Here is a 21,769-nt window from a genome sequence, read left to right as displayed (position 1 = left end):
TGGTGATGCCATCACGCTTGCCGCAGGTCCTTTGCTGAGTTTTCTTCAATCAAAACGGGAGTGAACGGTGAGGTTTTAAAACCTTGATTAACCCTTGAGCAGCTGAATATGAGTCACAGATGCCGCGATCAGCATTGAATTCAGCATCTGAGGGGTTAAATGATGGGGGGGCAGCACGATCGCCATTCCCATCATGACGCCCATTCCTTATAAATGGAAAACGATTAATGACAAAGTAGTTTGCAACCAAATTAATTTCTTGTTAAAATTCAGCGAAGCTGTTGAATCAAGTTTTTCAAAACTTTGTTCCTCTTTAGGCTGAGTTCACACGGGCGAGATTTCCACGCGGGTGCAATGCGTGAGGTGACCGCATTGCCCCCGCACTGAATCCGGACCCATTCATTTCTATGGGGCTGTGCACATGAGCGATGATTTTCACGCATCACTTGTGCTTTGCGTGAAAATCGCAGCATGCTCTATATTGTGCGTTTATCACGCAATGCAGGCCCCATAGAAGTGAATGGGGCTGAGTGAAAATCGCAAGCATCCGTAAGCAAGTGCGGATGCGGAGCGATTTTCAACCATGGTTGTTAGGATAAAAGTCTATTCACTTTATTATTTTCCCTTATAACATGGTAATAAGGGAAAATAATATCTACACAACCTTGAACCCAAACCTGAACTTCAGTGAAGAAGTTCGGGTCTGGGTACCACAGTCAGTTTTTTATCACGCGCGTGAAAAACGCATTGCACCCGAGTGATAAAAACTGAACAACGGAACGCAATCGCAGTCAAAACTGACTGCAATTGGGTACCTACTCGCGCGGGTTTTCCGCAGTACACCCGGGACGCATCCTGAACAAATCCGTCACGCCGGTCTGAACCCAGCCTTACTTATTATAACAAGAAGCTCCCAGATAAGTGTGTCATCTGGTGGGCATTACATAGCACAAATCCTAGGACACCTGACATTGAGGAGACAAAAAAGAGAAGACTCCTAGTCTCAACTACATTGGACTAACCTGCATGTAGTTGTAGATTGCATGTACTAGGATACTATGGGTTCTATATGGGCCAATACGTTAAGGGTCCATTCACACGTCCGTTGTTTGTTTCCTGATCTGTTCCGTTTTTTGCTGAACAGATCTGGACCAGATCTGGACCCATTCATTTTCAATGGGTCCTGAAAAAAAACGGACAGCACAATGTCTGATTTTTTTTCAGGACCCATTGAAAATGAATGGGTCCAGATCTGGTCCAGATCTGTTCAGCAAAAAACGGAACAGATCAGGAAAGAAACAACGGATGTGTGAATGGACCTTAAGGCTTGATGCCTTTGTAACAGCATGGCAATTCTTATTTGCATTGACAATTTATCTGTGATCAAACACTTCTCTACATTTCTCAATTCTACAACTTTGGGTGACCACTGTATTCTAACAGCGGCATCTGAATATATTAGAACATAGGGGGCCATTTTGTGGTGTATATCTGGCACAGATTTGGTCGCTGGTCAGAATCTGTGACTTTTTCCCCCACATGCAAGGTTTCGAAAAGGGGGTGTGATGTGGGCAGGGAAAAGTACAGGCTGGGAGGCCCGTATAATTCATCATTTTCTATGCCTGGCTTAGGCATAAAAAATAATCTAAATGTAAGACAGCAAGGAAGCTATCTTACATTTAGAATTCAACGGTGGATGCACCAAAGTTATGTAGAGGCCGACACCTTACATAACTTTGGCGATCCACTGCCAATGCAGGGCCTTATTAAGACCGGTGTCTAAAACGTCGGTCTTAATAAATGTGCCCCATAATCTGTCATTACTCCATCCTAATCAGAATAAAGTTTCCCAGTGTCCTCTCTCACATCTTCTGCCGCTTATCTAGGTGTAGTCAAAGTTGTATTTGGCAGTGCTAGCTTTACGTTAGCAATTGCACTCAAGAGCATATGATTGAATGCCCTTCTATTGCTGAGTAGTGTTGAGCGTGAATATTCAAATTACGAATATGTATTGCAAATATCGCAACTTTTAGAATTCGCAAATATTTTGAATATAGTGCTATATATTTGTTTTTTACTCGAAAAATTGGCACTGTAATGATCGCGTAATATGCGAATATTACGCGATCAATACAGTCGTGGGTTGAAATAGAATGTATAGCACTATAGAATATAGTGCTATATACTTGTTTTTTAGAATATTCATAATTTTTTCTACCTAAAGTTATGAATTCTCCCTGATGAAGTTGCTTGTCAATTTTAAGCAGGGAGGAATCATGACTTTAGATGAAAAAAAATTACGAATATTCTAAAAAACTAATATATAGCACTATATTCTATAGTGCTATACATTCCTTTTCGAACCACGTCTGTATTGATCACGTAAAATTTGCATATTACGCAATCATTACATTGCTGATTTTTCGAGTAAAATAATGTAAAATATAACAAATATTCGAATTCGCGAATATTCGCTGAATATTCTACAAAATACTCGCGAAATATTGCGAATTCGAATATGACCCCTGCCGCTCATCACTATTGCTGAGTAACTTCCATCTCCACAATTAAGTTTATTCTTCTATGGAGTCAAATTAGACATTAGGATAATAAAAACCTTAGTCCTTTCTGCTTGTACAGCATTTTTCTGATCCACATCCATGTACCGGCATCTCCATGCTGTCATGCCCTGCTCAGGTTATGTGCGGAGGTCTGCCAGGCTAGCAGCACATGTGTAGTTTGTTTTGTTTTGGGTTTGGATTTCAGCTGTATGCGCCTCCTTCAAGGTGCACTGGGTGGGGTCGTTTGTATGAGTTTAAATTACTCTCCCTTTCCCAGTGTCCTGTGCTGGTTATAGCCTCTATCTTGCTCTGTGGAAGGAATTGCTGTTTCTGCTCAGCTACAGATAAGTTGCTTTTGTTTCTCTCTGGTGTTCTGTCTAGGCTATTAGGGAGACACCTGCTCCCTCCTTGCTTGAGGAAGCAGGCTGTCTCTTTTCCCCTTTTCCACTATCTTAGGGATCTTAGGGTTTCTTCAGTCTTAGGCACGGGGGCACGTTTATTCCCATCTTCAGGGTCTGAACATGGGCATAGAAGTCCAGGGAGAGTTGGTAGGGATTTGCTAGGAGGTGACTTTTATCCACAGCTTCTGGCCTAGACACTTGTTTCATGGTTTTCTGTGTTTCTATTGTATCTTGTATCCTACCCAGCGTGACACATGCATTCACTGTGCACTCTGTCCGGCTTGTTCTACCAGTGTATATTTAGCTGCGTCAAATTAGACATTGCCTAAGGCCTCTGTGCACCCCGTGGCCGTGCTGCACGAACACTCACTGTGGGGCAGCCACAGCGGATCGCAGACGCATTCACTTTAATGGGTCCGCGATCCTGCCGTTCTGCAAAAGGATAGGGCATGTTCTATCTTTTTACGGAACGTAAATATGGAACAAAACCCCATGTAAGCACTCTGTTGTGCTTCCGTAGGGTTCCGTTCCATGCATCTGTTCCGCACCATTCTGCATCTCCGGAATTGAAGTGAATGCGGAATGCACACGGATCCGCAAATGCGGTCACCGCAAATGCGGTGTATTGCGGATCCGCAAATGCGGTCACCAATACGGCCACGGAGCAATAGGCCTTAGGGACACAGTTTAGAGCTTGCTGGAGTATAGCGGAAACATTCATCCCCTATGCTATGCAGCTTGTTAAACTCCGAAAAATACATTTATTTTCTTCTTCTTTTTTTGCACTTTGCTTGGATTAGATAAGAGTTTCTCAATTTAACTACTCTCATCCTTTTAACCCCTTCCCGACCGTCAAACGTAAACTTACTTTGGCTGACAGGTATTTAAAGATGGTGCCCGCTTGCGAGTGCAGTGGATGCTATAGCCGCCAGGTGTCTGCTGTTTTAAACAGCAGGTACCTAAGGCTAATGTATGCTATTGACAATAACTTCTATCACACACATTTAACCCCTCAGATGGCTTCAGGAAGGTCAAAAATTGGGAGCGAGGAGTGTGCCCCTAGCGAGGATCTGGCGAGCTGGATGGTGTGTGCAGCAGCCTCAGTCCTTGTGAATGATCTGAGGCTGCCACATATGAGTTCCTATGCAGGGCTCTATAGTAACTTAGTGTAATCCCCATAAACTAATGTATTGGAGTCTATGAGAAAAGCTATTTAATAATTGCTTGTGCAAGTTCCCTAGAGGAACTACTGTATTAAAAAGTATAAAAAAATATGTCTTAAAATATATTTTTAAAAAATAATCAAAGGGTCAAATCACTTCTCTTTCCCCAAAATTAAAATAAAAATACATTAACAATAAAAAAAAATTAACATTATGGGCATCGCTGCATGAGAAAAAATATTTACCCTATATGGCAAATGGAGAAAAATTTTTAAAATGGCTAATTTGCTGTTTTTTGGGTTGTTTCACCTCCCACAAAAAAATCTAATAAAAAGTACTCAAAAGTCATGCACACCAAAAAAAAATAAGTTATGGGGAAGGAAGGTTCAGAATATGACCATGTAAAGAAAAAAATGTTTTTTTCAACGTTTTTTTCTTTCAGTATTAAAATACAAGAAAAACTATAATATGTGGTATCATTGTAACCGTACTGACCAAGAAAATGAAAGTACTGTAACAGACCAGTTTTACAGCATAGGTAACACTGTAAAAACAAAACCAATGTTTTTGTTTAGAATTCTACCCAATTAGGATTTTTTTTCTGGCTTAATACACTACTTTATGTGCAACCGTAAATGGTACCATTAGAAAGTAAAACTTGTCCTGCAAAAAAAAAAAAAAAGTTATCGCTTTGGGAAGGCTGGGAATGAAAAACAAAAAAATAAAATAAAAATTTAATTGCCTTTTTCCTGAATGGGTTGAAGAGGTTTTCCAGGACTTGAAGACTCTGTGTGGTCTAACCTTACAATCATGTGTTAGTCAATCCCTTCTGGACCTCTCTTCATGTAGCATACCAATAATAATTATCATTTAGAATGGAGAAACATGACTGCGTGATAAAGCTAGTATTTTTTTGCAGTCTGTAACCATGGAAACACATATTTAGATCTGAATAAGATTTGTTGAGTCCTTATTGAGCACATACACAATAGAGTCACATTATTATGACCACAATCGAATATTTATAGTAAACGCTGTGTGCAGCATGTATAGCAGTAGTGATAAGCGGCAGGGGCAATATTTGAATTTGCAATATTTCATGAATATTTTGTAGAATATTAGTCATATATTTGAGAATTCAAGATTATATTCTTAATTGAGAAAATCGGCTATGTAATATTCGTGTAATGCGTGCAAAATACCGGCGTGGATCACTTATGCTACATTTTTCAAGCTAGTATTAGTTTCCTGAGACTAGAGAAAATGGTTGGCACGGCAGAACATTACAATAGCTTTATATGCCGATAGAGTGCTCCGATATATTTTCGGCAATAAATTATGCACATATTTTTTCGCAATAAGTGCAACTTGTGACATCACAGCACTATGTCTGTAGCATGTATGTATGGACTGCAGAACCTATCACACTACCTAACACCCTGCACTGGAACCTATCAGCTACACTATAGATCAATCTAACCTACACTGACTATCTTCCCCTATCTGAATTATATAAATATAAGTTAACTGTCTAATGTAATACAACAAAGCACAGAGCACAGCAATGACACTGCTGTCTCTTTCATAACTGCAATAAACTTTAGAAAATGGCTGCTGGGGAGGTTCTTATATAGTAAGGGGTAGGAAACTTATTTATTGGATGATAGTTATGTTGCTAAGCTGTGACAAAGCCTTCTCATTGACCCACAAGCCAGAAGATGGTAGGAATGATCACCTGATGTGTACTGTGTTAAAAAAAATATATATATATTTTCGATTTTACAAATATTTAGCGCTATATTCTAAATATTCGCAAATTCTCAAAGTGCCGATATTCGCGATTAAAATTCACTATACAAATATTCGCGCTCAACATTATGAAGCAGCTAGATAGGCTCGGAGTGACTCAATAAGGTCCTGGCAGCTTGTAGTGGGTATATGGAGCCATGCTGACTGCTGGAGGGTGCGTGGGGTAGGATTTATAAAGAGAACACGATGAACAAGGGGGTGCCATAAATGCTCAATTGGGTCCAAATCTGGGAATTAGGGTGCCAGGGTAATACTTGGAAGTCTTGGCCATGCTCTTCTAACCAAAGCAAGACATTTCTAGCAGTGTGACATGTAGCATTGTCTTGCTGGAAGATCCCATCCGCTAAAGGAGGACAAATAGTATGTATTGCTGTACATAATCTTCAAGATTCATAGCCAAATTGGTTGACAGTGTCTTCCACGTGAATGACTGGGCCCAGCGAATGTCATGAAAACATCAGATAAAGCATAAAATGGGACTCATCGGAGAAGGCAACCCTTTGCCAATCAGCAGAAGTCCAATTCCAATACTACCATGAAAATTGAAGCCTTTTCTGCTGATGCAGTAGGGCTCGCTAAACTATTGTTTTAGACACATATCTGGTAGCCCCCTTGTTCATTTTGGCAGTGAGCTACTCCACCATAGCCTGTCAGGCCACCATTGTGCACCTTCATAGCTGACGTTCACCTCTCACATCAGTTACACGTGGTGTTCGGCAGTTTCTACATTGCTTATTTGCATTGGTGCCATTTGTCCATTCAGTATGCACTTATTGCACAACCTATCACACTCCTTATATATCCACCAAGCCAGCTCCCAACAAATGACTTTAATGAGCTACTTGCTGCCAATATCAAAAGTAGGAAGTGTTCATAATAAAGTGACTAGAGATGGCCTTGCGGTTCGCCCGGTGGTCGGTTTGCGCCAAACTTTGCTCGTTCACTGTTCGCCGAACATGCGAACATATGGCGATATTCGCGCCCACCATATTCTTTTACATTGTGAAAAACTTTGACCCATGACACATCCATCAGGTGGTACAGGACAGCCAATTGAGACGTTTCAGCACATGGACATATCCCCTACCTTATAAATAAATCTGATCTGGCCACCATTTTACATTCTGTCTTTTGTCAGTGTAGGGAGAGGTTGCTGTGTGGAGCAGGGACAGGCTGTTAGAGACACAAAAGTCCTTTTAAGGACTGGTATAGGTGTACTATTGTTTGGTGTGCAGTATATAGGGGTGTAATACACTTATAATATACTTTATAACATAGAAAGCATATTATAGTGGATTTGTATTGTGCAGCAGTGCAGTGGTGAGCGGTTCTGCAGCGATACTACAACTACAAAGAGTGACAAACGCAATTAGAAAAAAGTATTATAACTGGTGTGAGAGACCAGTGGCCCCCCTAAACAACTAATTGAAGTGGGGTGTTATATAACAATATACTTTCATAATAGTGTATTTTGGTACTGTAGAAATTTTGCCTGTTTTGCTGCGTTCCCTCTGCAACACACAGTGACAAACGGTACTGGAAAAAAGTATTATAACTGGTGTGCTATACCAGTGGCCCCCCAAAACAACTGATTGAAGCGGGATTTTTTATACCAATATACTTTCTTTATAGTGTATTTGTGTACTGCAGCATTTGTTTGCTGTTTTGCTGTGTTCCTTCTGCTACACACAGTGACAAACGTTACTGGAAAAAAAGTATTATAACTGGTATGAGAGACCAGTCGCCCCCCCCCCAAAACGACAGATTAAAGTGGGGTGTTATATAACAATATATTTTCATAATAGTGTATTTGGGTACTGCAGAAATTTTGCCTGTTTTGCTGCGTTCCCACTGCTACACACAGTGACAAATGGTACTGGAAAAAAAGTATTATAACTGGTGTGAGAGACCAGTGCCCCCCCAGAACGACAGATTGAAGCGGGGTGTTATATTACAATATACATTCATAATAGTATATTTGGGTACTGCAGACATTTTGCCTGTTTTGCTGCATTCCTTCTGCTTCACACAGTGACAAACGTTACTGGAAAAAAAGTATTATAACTGGTGTGAGAGACCAGTGGCCCCCCAAAACGACAGATTGAAGCGGGGTGTTATATACCTTCTTCCACATACACTGCGCTTCTCTAGAGACTTTTGTTACAGGGTGATTTAAAAAATGACAGGCAGAGGAAGAGGCAGGCCCTTCCGCAGGGGTGGTAGGGGTAGGGCAGGAGCACCACGACTGAGCCAAAGTGGGAAGTTGCAGAAGGTGCGTTCGATTATGTCAAAGGACGCACCAGACTTGGTTGAGTGGCTCACTCAGCCTTCCGCTTCTGCCCCCCTCTCATCCTCTCTGTCTGCACCCTCTTCACTCTCTGCTGTGTGCACCCCCAAAGACACCAACACCACCACCATATACCCGCCGCTTGAGTCACAGGAATTATTTTCCGATCCATCACAAGACATTTCCAATGCGCAGCCATTCTTGGCATCCGATCAGGAAGAGGAGGTAGCAACGGCCGCCACTAAGCAGTCTGACGACAGTACCCAGATCAGCCCAAGGAGGTCGGTCCCCGCTGTTGCTGCTGACTCCGAGATCTCTAATGTTAGTGGTGGGGAAGGTGACGTCAATGATGACGTGTCTATGGACGTCACATGGGTGCGCACAAGAGAGGAAGAGGAGGGGAGTTCAGAGGGAGAGTTGGACCAGCAGATAGGGAGGAGAAGCAGGCAGAACTTACATTGAACAGGAGGGAAAAAACAGACTGCTAATGTATCAGGAGCGAGCCATCAACCATTTACGGTCACATCTGGCGCTCCCAGGATGTCGGCACATGGCTCCGCAGTGTGGGCTTTTTTTAACGTGTCCTCTGCTGACAATAATGTTGCCATCTGCAGCCTTTGCAGTCAACGCATAAGTCGTGGTAAGCCCAACACTCACCTAGGGATGACCGCCTTAAGAAGGCACCTAGCCTCCCATCACCGAGCCCAGTGGGAGCAACTACGTCAGAACCCACAAAGCGACACTCCAGGCGTTCACCATCCAGACTCTTCTCCTTCTCCTTCTCCTCTCTCCTCACAATTGTCCTCCACTCCACCTTCCATTGTACCGCCCTCTCGTTTATCTGGCAAAAGGCAGGCTTCCGTGGCCCAAATGTTTGAGCGTACAAAAACATGATGACGCCGGATATCTCTCTTGCCCAACAGTTGACCGCTGGCTTGTCGGAACTGATAGCCCGCCAACTACTGCCAAATAAACTGGTGGACTTGGAGGCCTTTAGAAAATTTGTGGCCATTAGAACATTGCAATGGAAGGTCCCAAGAAGGAAACATTTCTCCCAGAAGGGCATCCCAGAGCTATATGGCCACGTTCAGCGGCAAGTAAATGTATCTCTAGCACACAGTGTCAGTGCCAAGATACATCTGACCACAGAGACGTGGTCTAGCAAACACAGACAGGGAAGGTATATAACTTTTACTGCCCACTGGGTGAACCTTCTGACAGCCGTCAAGCAGGTAACCCGTGGCACCCATGTAGATTTGGTTTTACCGCCACGGATTGCATGCAGGCCTGCCTCTTCTTCTTCTCCTCCTACTCCATCCTTCATCTCCTCATCGGCTGACTCCTCCTTTTCCGCTGCTACCGTTTCTTCCGCTGCGCCTCCCAAGATCCCCAGAACCTATTCGACATGCCAGGTCAGACGTTGCCATGATGTTCTGCGTCTGTTGTGCCTTTGCGGCGTCTAGATACAGGATGGAGTGGTCTATACTACCCCCAGCAGAGAGGTTCAAATACCTTAGAGACTTATCCAAAGCGACTTGGAGCTGTGATTGCCGCAAAAGGTAGCTCTACAAAGTATTGACTTTAGGGGTGAATTGTTATGCACATTGACCTTTTCTATTATTTTGTCCTATTTGTTGTATGCTTTACAATTAACCAATTTAAAAAAAAAGGTCTAACTTGTGGGCATGTTCTACAAATTAAATGATGCAAATACTCAAACAATCCATGTTAAGTCCAGGGGGTGAGGCAACAAAAAAAAAGAACTAAGTCAAGGGGGGTGAATACTTTTGCTTAGCACTGTATACATTACAGAGTGTTGGCAAAACATACAAAAGTTATTTACGCATCTACCTGGGCATTTTTCGTCCCGGATTTTTTTTATAAACCGGGGGTGTCTTTGCTTCATGTCCGACCACACCTGTTTGGCACCAGATCTCAAATGCCAGCATCCGTACAATCCACTGCTTCTCGGCGTGGGACCAGGTGCAGTTATATCCCCTCCCTAACATCCACTGCAGGATAAAAATGCAAGCATATAATCCCAATTTTTAACAATAATAGTACTGAAAATAATTTACTCAAGTATTTAATGCTTTGAAGTGGAAATATTAGATTTAGGCCTCCTGCACACGGGCGTGTTTTTTCACAACTACAGACCGTACAAACCCGGTCTGCCATCCTGCAGAGTGGGCAAGTGCACGGCATCATTGATTGCTATGATGACGTGCCCTTCCGGCCACTACTGCTGCACTGTGATACACTTGTATGATCTATACAAGTGTATTACTGTACAGCGGTTGCGGCAAGAAGCGCACAGCGTTATAGCGAGTTAGCAACCAATGACGCCGTGTGCTCGTCCACTTTGCAGGACATCAGCCTGGGTTTTTACGGTCCGTACTGTTACGGTTAGAAGATGGGATTGTATTACAACTGTATATTTGTGGGGTCGGAGCTATCACATACTGTCCAGCTAAGCAGAGATGTACCTGTCTAGTGAAGTGACGGTCCGGTATGGGGTGTACAGCTGGTTCGCCTCCCCGGGATGCACCCTGGGTAACTCTAAATAAACCAGCAAATACTGGCGGTCTGACAAAGAAAGCTTCTCCTGAGTCCTGACCAACAGGATACAAACTATAATCTATAGACTTTGTGTGTGTGTGCGGTATATAGTGTGTGTGTGCGGTATATAGTGTGTGTGTGCGGTATATAGTGTTTGTGTGTGTGTGGTATATAGTGTGTGTGTGCGGTATATAGTGTGTGGCATGACAATGGATGTGCAATGTGCATGTGAAATATATTTCTATGCTTTCCATACAAATATGCTACTAACATAGTGGGTGTGATGTCACACGAATACTTAATCGCAGAACCTCGCACTGGCGTTTTTTTTATAACACTCTTTATTGCATATAAAGTGATTGTTCAGATATGCCGGTGAAATGGAATCAAATACACTACTTTAATGATTACTTAGTCACCAGGAGTTCTTCCTCTTCGTCGCTGAACTTCGTTCCAACCATCGCATCCATTTAATTGCTAGTCGGTGTAAACCAGTTGCTGTTAGCCACGCCTTTCTAGCGCATGTGCTCTTGCAATTGATACTTTCCTGAAAATTTGCAGATAAAAAAAATAATGCTTGTAGATTGCAGATTCGCTTAATACTTCAGATATGTCAGTGTCCATGTTGTGGGACTATGTGTGCACATCTAGTAAGTATTTTGTGGCTGCAAATATGTCTTGAAGGTTTTTCAGGTTCACCTGCCATTAAAATGAATGGAACCCACCGCGAACCTGCGGTTTGCGAACATTTTATCGCGTTCGCGCGATATCGTTTGCGAACCGTCCCAGCAGATGTTCGGCCATTACTAAAAGTGACTCCACTATATTTTGTTTAAATTTTCCTACAACTAAAGATAGTCATACAAATGATTTGTCAATGCCCATTTAACACAATATTCTATAAATGTAAATGAAATTAGGCATACTGTGCAATGAAAACAGGGATTATTATTACAGTTGTTCCTGCTACAATGAAAGCTATTTCAGTGTCTTTCATTATAATTACATCGCTCTTTTCTTTCATTTTCACAGTACATTTGAATATAAAAATGATGCATTATGTTACTTCTACTTCTTATTTATTTTTTTATTTTTCAGGAAAAAGGTTCCACCTTTCTTCAGTTGGGGGCTTCTACAGAACAGCAACTGCAAGTTATCTTTGAAGTTCTTGAGGAATATGATTGGACGGCTTTTGCAGTTATTACCACTTTATTTCCTGGCTATGAAGACTTTGTGGATTACATAGAATTACTAACTGATAGTAGTTTTATTGGATGGGAAAATCGAGGTGTTTTAACACTCAATCTTACTGATGACCCCAGTGGGGCAAAAATGAAGAGACAATTAAGAGAGATAACTGTACAGGTGCGACTGCTCTACTGTTCCAAAGATGAGGCTGATGGTGTCTTCAAAGCTGCAAGAGAAGCTGGGTTAACCGGACCTGGGTACATTTGGTTTATGGTGGGAACCAACTTAGGAGGCACAGATTACATGCCTGAGCACTTGCCTGTTGGTCTGTTTACAGTGTTGTCTGCTGGATGGAAAGATGACGTCAATCGTAGAGTTCAAAATGGAGTTGCTATAATCGCTAAAGGGGCTGAGGCTTTATACAAAGATTTTGGCTTTATACCAGAATTTAACAATGACTGCAGAGCACCAAACCTTACTCAAGGAAGTGAAAATCTGCACAGGTAATGATCCGTGTTGATCCTATTATTCCACTGATAGTTGGAGTAAGTTATTTCTGAGTCTAAATAGTTTTTTTTTTAATGTCATAGGTGATGAAAAGTTAGGATTATTTTACAGTTATTTCATTTAATTATTAAAGGGGTTTTCTCATCTCAGACAATGGGGGCATATCGCTAGCATATGCCCCCATTGTCTTATAGGTGGGACCCGCACCTATATCGAGAACGGAGCCCCGAAAATAAAAGAGAGAATGCACTGCGCATGTGCAGCCGCCCTTCATTCATTTCTATGGGGCCGACGAAAAAAGCCTGAGCACTGGCTCGGCTATTGTCGTCTGCCCCATAGAAATGAATGGGAGCATGGGCCGTGCATGCGCGACGTGCTCCCATTCACTTCTATAGGAGAGGCGAGGATTAGCGCTTGGTGATGGACGGACCCCGGGAAATCTGGGATCCTCCAGCCACAGCGCTCCTCGCTCCGTTCTCGATAAAGGTGCGGGTCCCAGATGAGAAAACCCCTTTAAGTACTGTGAATTATTTTCCCCATAGTTTCTGTTATTTGGCTCTTTAGGTCTCTAATTAGAATTTTATTATTTTTATAATTGCATTTGTCTTCTTTGTTTTCCTCCACCACTTCCCTTTAATAAACATTAATAGGTTTAAATATTAAAATGAATCAAATATTAAAATAAATCTTACTATAACTCTTCCTAAGCATGGCAATACTGCTCACAAGATCACATTAGTAGTAGGGACCTATTTAAATATCTATTATAACTCACGTTTGCATTTGCATTTTAATTGAAGTACAAATCATTAGGTAGTGGATATATACAGTATAAGGGCTCATGCACACAAATGTATTTTCTTTCCGCGTCCATTCAATTTTTTTTGCGGACCGTATGCGAAACCCTTCATTTCAATGGGTCTGCAAAAAAACGGAAGGTACTCCATGTGCAATCCGTTTCCGCATGTATGTATTTCTGTTCCACATAAGAATAGAACATGGTCTGTTATTGTCCACATTACATACAAGGATAGTACTGTTCTATTAGGGGGCAGCTGTTCTGTTCCGCAAAATACAGAATGCACACGGACATCATCTGTATTTTTTGCGTACCTCAAAATACATACGGTCGTGTGCATGAGGCCTAAATAAAACGCTTATTAGTGAACATACTCAGGGTCACCCTCCAAGAACCTTTCTGGAAACATATGAAACTGTTTTAACCCCTTAGTGACCAGTCTGTTTTGGGCCTTACTGACCAAGCGTTTTTCTTCCTTTTTTCATCGTCATGTTCCAAGAGCTATAACTTTTTTATTTTTCAGTATATATAGCTTTATGAGGGCTTGTTTTTTGCAGGACAAGTTGTAGTTATTAATGCTGCCATTTTGGGGTACACATAACTTTCTGATTAACTTTTATTGACTCTTTCTAGGAGGGACATGGGAAAAACAGCAATACTTCAACTGCGTTTTTAAGTTATACATTTTGCGGCATTCATTTTTTGGTATAAATAACATAATATCTTTATTCTCTGGGTCATTATGATTACAGTGATACCAAATACATATTTTTTTTACATTTCACTACTTTTTTGCAATAAAAGCCCTTTTTTTTTAAAGAAAAAAAATGTTTTTGCATTGCAGCTTCCCAAGACCCAAAACTTTTAGATTTTTCTTTCTATGGAGTTGTGTGAGGGCTTGATTTTTGTGGGACGACTTATATTTTTCATTGGTATCATTTTGGAGTAAATGGCCCTTTTTGATCGCATGTTATTAAGTTTTTTCAGTGGCAACTAAGAATAAATTAGCCATTCTATTTTTTTATTTTTTTTTATGGCGTTCACCGTACAGGATAATTTACATGTTACATATGTATTTAGTCTGGGTCGTTACGAACGAATCAATACCAAACATATAGGGAAGATTTTTTTAATGCAATTTTTTTTATTGAAAAGCGTATTTTCAATGGAAAAAAGCTTAATTTTTTTAATGGGATTTTTTTAATTGAATAAATTTGTTTTTTTACCACTTAATAGTCCCATAAGGGGACTATAACAGACAGCTTTTTGATTGCTTTTAAAATGCAATGCACTTTCCCTACAGTGCATTGTATTTCAATGGCAATGCTATTTTAACATTGACCAGCAGAGAGGTTCAGCCTGCTGGAAATTACTGAAGGCTGGTCTGGGGCCTACATCAGCCCCCAGGCAGCCTTCACACACATCGGCACCCCGCAATCGCATTTGTGGAGTGCCGATGAGAGAAAAAGGGAGTCCACTCCCCCTGTCAGCACATTACATGCGGCAGGCGCCATTGCCCACGGCATGTAAAGCGTTAATCAGCTCAGATCGGCACTCCTGCCTGTCCGGGCTGTTAGAGCAGGGTCGAGGCTCTAGAGCAAGAGCCTGGTCCCACGTAAAAAGCAGCAGCAGGGCCTCTTAGTGACCGCCGTAAAAACACATATGAGTGGTCACTAAGGGGCTAAAATATCTTAAAATTACAAACTTGATTATCTTTGAAATAATTAGACTTCTTGGGTTAAACATTTGTCCAAATCAAATCTTAAGAAATTAATTGTAACTAATCAGAATTTGTATAATTAGAAGTTTTGATTGTAAGGAATAAATTCACTTATCTCTATCACGGACCCTTTGATTCAAACTAGTCAAAAGCCACCTGGCATATTCCTTCCTGTCCCCCACTGGCATTAAAAATGTATGTTACATAGAGAAAGAAAAGCTAAGATAATATCCTATGCATAAATATGAAAAATGTACTCTTTTAAAAACTACATAATAAAAAGTTACTTATGTGGATTCCAGAGAAAACATGTGGCAGTATCACGTACTTAAGGGAAAAAGAAATGCAATTTAATGTAAAAGCACAAGTAAAGTTATATATCATGGACCATGCTCCCATGGGATTTGGTAATGGCTGAAAGTGTGGAAACATTTAAAGGGTTTCTACCACTTCGGTGTCACATATTTAGCTGTCAGACACTAGCGATCCGCTAGTGTCTGCTCTGCCCAACCATCCTAATATAATTGCTTTTGGGGCAGCCGTTTTGCTAAAAAAAGAACTTTTATTAATATGCTAATGAGCCTCTAGGTGCTATGGGGGCGTCATTAGCACCTAGAGGCTCCGTCTACCTTCAGAAACTGCCGCCGCCCAGCGCGTCCCTCCAGCCCACCCATCTCCTCCTGAATGCGATCCTCCTTGTGAGCGTATGTATTCTGCGCATGCGCAGTGAATGTCTGACCGCTTCCTTGCTCAGACATCTCCACTGCGCCTGCGCGATGACGCCATAGTGCTCTGAGGAACAGGCGCAGTGGAGATGTCTGAGCAGTGAAGCCGTCAGACATTCACTGCGCATGCGCCGAATACAGGCGCTCACAAGGAGGATCGCATTCAGGAGGAGATGGGCGGGCTGGAGGGACGCGCTGGGCGGCGGCAGTTTCTGAAGGTAGACGGAGCCTCTAGGTGCTAATGACGCCCCCATAGCACCTAGAGGCTCATTAGCATATTAATAAAAGTTCTTTTTTTAGCAAAACGGCTGCCCCAAAAGCAATTATATTAGGATGGTTGGGCAGAGCAGACACTAGCGGATCGCTAGTGTCTGACAGCTAAATATGTGACACCGAAGTGGTAGAAACCCTTTAGGAAAGCTAAACATCTTCAATAACATTTTCTTTCCTGTATATATAATTAGAGATGAGCTAAGTTATAAAAAAATATATATATATATATATATATATATATCTGAATTAATTAGTGATGAAGCGCGTTGAAAATCAACTATTTCCTGGCTGTAGAGATCATGTATATCAGTGTACATCACTGTGCATTGCAGAAACATGCATAGCTAGTCCGCTGTAGTAGAGAAACAGTGTTAGCCCAGCAGCCTGTGCCAGCGCCGCTGCCCCTATCAGCAGGCACGGGCTCCCTCTTTTCCCTCCTGCCGCCCAGCTGACAAACACGGGCAGCAACTAACTTAACTCTGCTACATATGTTCCATGCCAGAGTTTCCTTCATGCTGGAGACTTGCATTAGTGTTGAAGCTTGCATGGGTGTCTAACCTGTCTATTCCTTGTGCGAAGGTGTTTATCTAGTCTGCCTTCCTGTGTACCGAATCCTGCTATTGTGCTCCTGGACTTTGCTTTCTGCCGCCTGCCTCTGACCTCAGACTTCGTTTATGGACTTTGCCTGTTTGCTGCCTGCCCCTGACCTCGGATCTTGTTTGCTGACTTCGCTTGATTGCCGTCTGTCCTGACCCGAACCTCCAGGCCTTGTACGTCCCCTTGGCGCTTGCACTGAGCACTCTGACCCCCTGGTCAGCTGCCACTGACTTGGGGACTACTCTAGAGTGGCACTTGGCAGCTACTCTAAGGCCCAAGCCTATTCCCACCATCAGGGGCTCTAGTGAATACCAGGTAGCTGCTTAGTTACGCCCCCCCGGAGTATACCCAGTCAGTGGCGCAGTGGGTCCACACCCGCTTGCATAACAAACAGTTATGCACAGTAATGACAGGCAGATAACAGGCTACATGCACACGACCGTATGTGTGTTGCGGTCTGCAAATTGCGGATCCGCAAAAAAACGGAAATCCATTGTAACAATGCCTAAAAGGGACAAGAATAGGACATGTTCAATTTTTTTTGTCGGGCTACGAAACGGACATACTGATGTGGACAGCACTCAGTGTGCTGTCCGCATTTTTTGCAGACCCACTGAAAAAAAAACAACGGAAACAAACAACGTTTGTGTGCATATAGCCTCAGAATCAGTTCACACTTCACTTACTTGGTCAGTTACAGGTCTAAAACTGGCAAAATAACTAATGTGAACTCAGTTTTAGAGATTGCCTTGCGCTTTGTCCGACGGTTGTTTTGCAGCGAACTTTGCTCGTTCGCGATTCACCGAACATGCGAACATATGGTGATGTTCGCATGCACCATATTCTTTTACATTGCACCGTACTTTGACCCATGACACATCAGGTGGGACAGGACAGCCAATTGAGACGTTTCAGCACATGGACACACCCTCACCGTATAACAGAACCCGATCTGGCAGCCATTTTACATTCTGTAGGGAGAGGTTGCTTTGTGGAGACGGACAGACTGTTAGGGACACCAAACGCTAGCTAATATGGCCACAAAAGTCCATTTAAGGACTGGTATAGGTATGCTATCGATAGGTGTGAAATGGGTTGTGATTAGGGTTGAGCGAATCCAAACTGTAAAGTTCAGGTTCGTACTGAACTTTAGGATTTTGGGACCACGGACCAGAAGCCGAACGATTCAGTAAAAGTTCGGGTTTGGATTCGGTGTTCGGCGCTTTCTTTGCGCTTTTTGAAAGGCTGCAGAGCAGCCAATCAACAAGCTTTATACTACTTGCCCCAAGAGGCCATCACAGCCATGTCTACTCATGGCATGGCTGTGATTGGCCAGAGCAGCATGTGACCCAGGCTCTATATAAGCTTGAGTCACATAGCGCCGCACGTCACTCTGCTGTTACAAGTGTAGGGAGAGGATGCTGCTGGACTGGTGATTTCAGGGAGAGAATAGGAGAGAATCTAACTCAGCGATCTACCTAACTTTTAGAATTTTGTTAGTTAGGTGGGTGGCGGCGGCGGCCATTTTATGCATGCTCAGTGCACCAGCACTGCATCTGAGCTTTTGGGACATTGCAAATCACCATTTTTGGGGGGAAAACTACAACATCTGTATTAGTCAGTGTGCAATTTAAGGTAGAAATACACCCATCATTTTCTGGGATTTGAAAAACACACCTTTTTTTTTCTTCAAAAAACTGTATTTTCCAAATCTGCAAGTGTCAATTTCAAGTTTAATATATACCGTTTTCATATTCTGTTAGCAAAAAAATACTTTTTTGGCAATCTATAACATCTGTATTAGTCAGTGTGTAATTTAGGGTAGAAATGCAGATATCATTTTCTGGGGTATGAAAAACACCCTTTTTTTTTTTTTTTAAACAGTATTTTCCAGATCTGCAAGTGTTAAATTCAAGTTTAATATATACAGCTTTCATATTCTGTTAGCAAAAAAATACTTTTTGGGCAATCTACAACATCTGTATTAGTCACTGTGCAATTTAAGGTAGAAATACACCCATCTTTTTCTGGGGTTTGAAAAAAACACTTTTTTTTCTCTCAAAAAAACAGTATTTTCCAGATCTGCAATGTTAAATTCAAGTTTAATATATACAGCTTTCATATTCTGTTAGTCAGCATGCATTTTAAGGTAGAAATATACCCATGGTGCGATATACCTGCTTCCACAAAATACTAATTGAGGGGTGCGATATACCTGCTTTCAACAAATATTGATTCAGAGGTTCTATATACCTGCTTCCACAAAATACTGATTGAGAGATGCAATATACCTGCTTCCACAAAATACTGATTAAGGGGTTTGATATACCTGCTTACACAAAATACAGATTAAGATGTGCGATATACCTGCCTCCACAATATACTGATTGAGGGGTGCGATATAGCTGCTTCCACCAAATATTGATTAAGGCCTACGATATGCCAGCTTCCACAAAATACTGACTGAGGGGTGCGATATACCTGTTTCCACAAAACACTGATTGAGGGGTGCGATAAACCTGCTTCCAAAAAATACTGATTGAGGGGTTTGATTTACCTGCTTCCACAAAATACTGATTGAGGGGTGCGATATAATGTCACGGCCTATGATGTACGCTGTGACACTGTTGCCACACTTGCGGTTGCCCACGGCAACATGTTGCTGTGAGAGTATGCGGTGGCAGTGTCTCGGCTTTCTGGGTGATTGCCGTGACATGGTTGCCACACATGCTGTTGCCGGTGGTTAAGTGTTTGGTATGCTTGTGTGTGCACTCCCCCTTTAAGTGGTTTCTTTCCTCTGTCTGTTGTTGGAAGGGTTAACTCCCTTCCTAGTGTTTTGTGAACACCGGGTTTATGTGTTTGTGGGTGTGGCTGCTTGGGCTATTTTGTCTCTGCTGGAAGCCTGTAGCTCAGTTGTTCCTCCAGGCTTGGTGTGTGCTGGTGGTTCACTGCTCCTGGCTTTACCATCCTTTCAGTGAGGTCCACCCTTGTGGTCAAAGATGTTCTATGTCATCCTGGTGTCTCCTTCCCTTCCTGTCCATATTTGAATGGAGTGGGTTATGTGCAGGGTGTTTGAATGTCTAGTTTTGTGTTCCATGTCTGGTTGTGTTTGGTGTCATGTTTACAAGACATTCCCCTGTCTCAAGTTATTGTAGCTATGGTGTCCTGGGTTCCTGTGTGGTTTGTGGTGTGTGCTGTGTCCTTTAATGTTCGTGTGGACACTAGCGCTTGTGCACTGGTTATAGTCAGTGTGTCTGTGGCAGGTAAGTGTGTTACTGGTTTTACTTGCCTGCCATCACCTTTAACTGTATGTGTTTCCCATCCTTGCAGCCTGGGCTTAGTTAGATACTCCTGTTCCTCCTGTGTTGTGGATGAACAGGTAGTCTCTCCCCTGCTCCTAAGTGAGGGATTTCCAGGGCAACTCCGGATAATAGGTATCCAGTGTATTATCCGTCCCACCATCGGGGTCCGCTCATATGGTGAGGAGTCAGGGAGAGGATTAAGGACGCGTTAGGAGGTGACCTGCTCCCTTATTACTCCTTTTTGGCCAGGCTGATCCCCTTTACCCTTTGACACCGCACGGTGGGGGGTTTCCCCCACTCCCCGCCGTGATATATAACTGCTTCCACCAAATATTTATTCAGGTGTTCTATATACCTATTTCCACAAAATAATGATTGAGGGGTGCGACATACCTGCTTCTACAAAATACTGATTGAGGGTTGCGTTATACAAGCTTTCACTAACTACTGATTGAGGCTTGCGATATAACTGCTTCCACAAATACTGCTCTTCTCTAGGGTCTTTGGCACAGGGTTATTTTGAAAATTACAGGCAGAGGAAGAAACAGGCCATTCCGCAGGGGTGGTAGGGGTCGGTGAGGCGCACCAGGCCGGAGCCTAAGTGGGAAGTTGGAGAAGGCGCATGCGATTGTGTCAAAATGACACACCAGATTTGGTTGAGTGGCTTACTCAGCCTTCTGATTCTGCACCCTCCTCATCCTCTGCATCTGCACCCTCCTCACTCTCTGCAGTGCGCACCCCCAAAGACACCACCACCACCACCATAGCCCCTCCACTCGAGTCAGAGGAATTATTTTCCCATCCATTCCCAGACCTTACCGATGCACAGCCATTCATCGGATGAACAAGAGGAGGTAGCAACGACCACCACCCAGCGGTCTGACGATAGAGCCCAGATCAGCCCAAGATCTCTAATGTCAGTGGTGGTGAAGGTGACGATGAAGTGTCGATGGACATCACATGGGTGCCCACAAAAGAGGAAGAGGAGGGGAGTTCAGAGGGAGAGACGGAGAAGCAGATAGGGAGGAGAAGGAGGAGGAGCAGGCAAAACTCGCAGTGCACAGGAGGTAAAAATCTGATTGCTAATGTATCTGATGCGAGCCATCCACCATGCACGGTCACATCTTGCACTCCCAGACACTGGCACTTGGCTCCGCAGTGTGGGCTTTTTTAACGTGTCAGCTGCTGACAATAGTGTTGCCATCTGCAGCCTGTGTTGTCAATGCATAAGTCACGGTAAGCCCAACACTCACCTAGGGACGACCGAATTAAGAAGGCACCTGGCCTCCCATCACCAAACCCAGTGGGAGCAACACCTTCAGAACCCAAAAAGCCACATTCCTGGAGCTCCACATCCTGCCTCTTCTCCTTCTCCTCTCTCCTCTCATTTGTCATCCACTCCACCTTCCACGATGCCGTCGTCGCGTTCATCTGGCACAAGACAGGCTTCCGTTGCCCAAATGTTCGAGCGAAAAAATATCATGACGCTGGATAATCCTCTAGCCCAACGACTGACCGCTGGCTTGTCGGAAATGCTAGCCCGCCAACTACTGCCATATAAATTGGTGGATTCCGAGGCCTTTAGAAAATTTGTGGCCATTGGCACACCGCAATGGAAGGTCCCCGGAAGGAAATTTTTCTCCCAGAAGGGCATCCTAGAGCCATATGGCCACGTTCAGCAGCAAGTGAATATATATCTCTGGTAGCAAACAAGGGCAGGGAAGGTACATAACTTTTACTGCCCACTGGATGAACCCTCTGACTGCCATTGAGTGTCATTGATCAAGCCGTCGAGGAGCATGAGCTGGAAGATGAGGAAGTCGCAATGCTGAATGAATTCCCAGTGGGGGCTACTCCATTTAAGACAAGTAAGCAGGA

General features: G+C 43.0%; 1 protein-coding gene across 1 annotated transcript in view; it reads left to right on the top strand.

Moving 5' to 3' along the window:
- The window catches only part of GRIN2D (glutamate ionotropic receptor NMDA type subunit 2D), a 456,113-nt gene that overhangs the window by 45,850 nt on the left and 388,494 nt on the right, over positions 1 to 21,769 (top strand). The window contains exon 2 of the mRNA XM_044277508.1: positions 11,879 to 12,471. Within this exon, the coding sequence (XP_044133443.1) occupies positions 11,879 to 12,471 (593 nt within the window). The remainder of the gene's footprint in view (positions 1 to 11,878; positions 12,472 to 21,769) is intronic.

Source organism: Bufo gargarizans, chromosome 2 (assembly GCF_014858855.1).
Source record: "Bufo gargarizans isolate SCDJY-AF-19 chromosome 2, ASM1485885v1, whole genome shotgun sequence".
Taxonomy (NCBI): Eukaryota; Metazoa; Chordata; class Amphibia; order Anura; family Bufonidae; genus Bufo; species Bufo gargarizans.
This window is presented reverse-complemented; position numbering and strand designations above follow the sequence as displayed.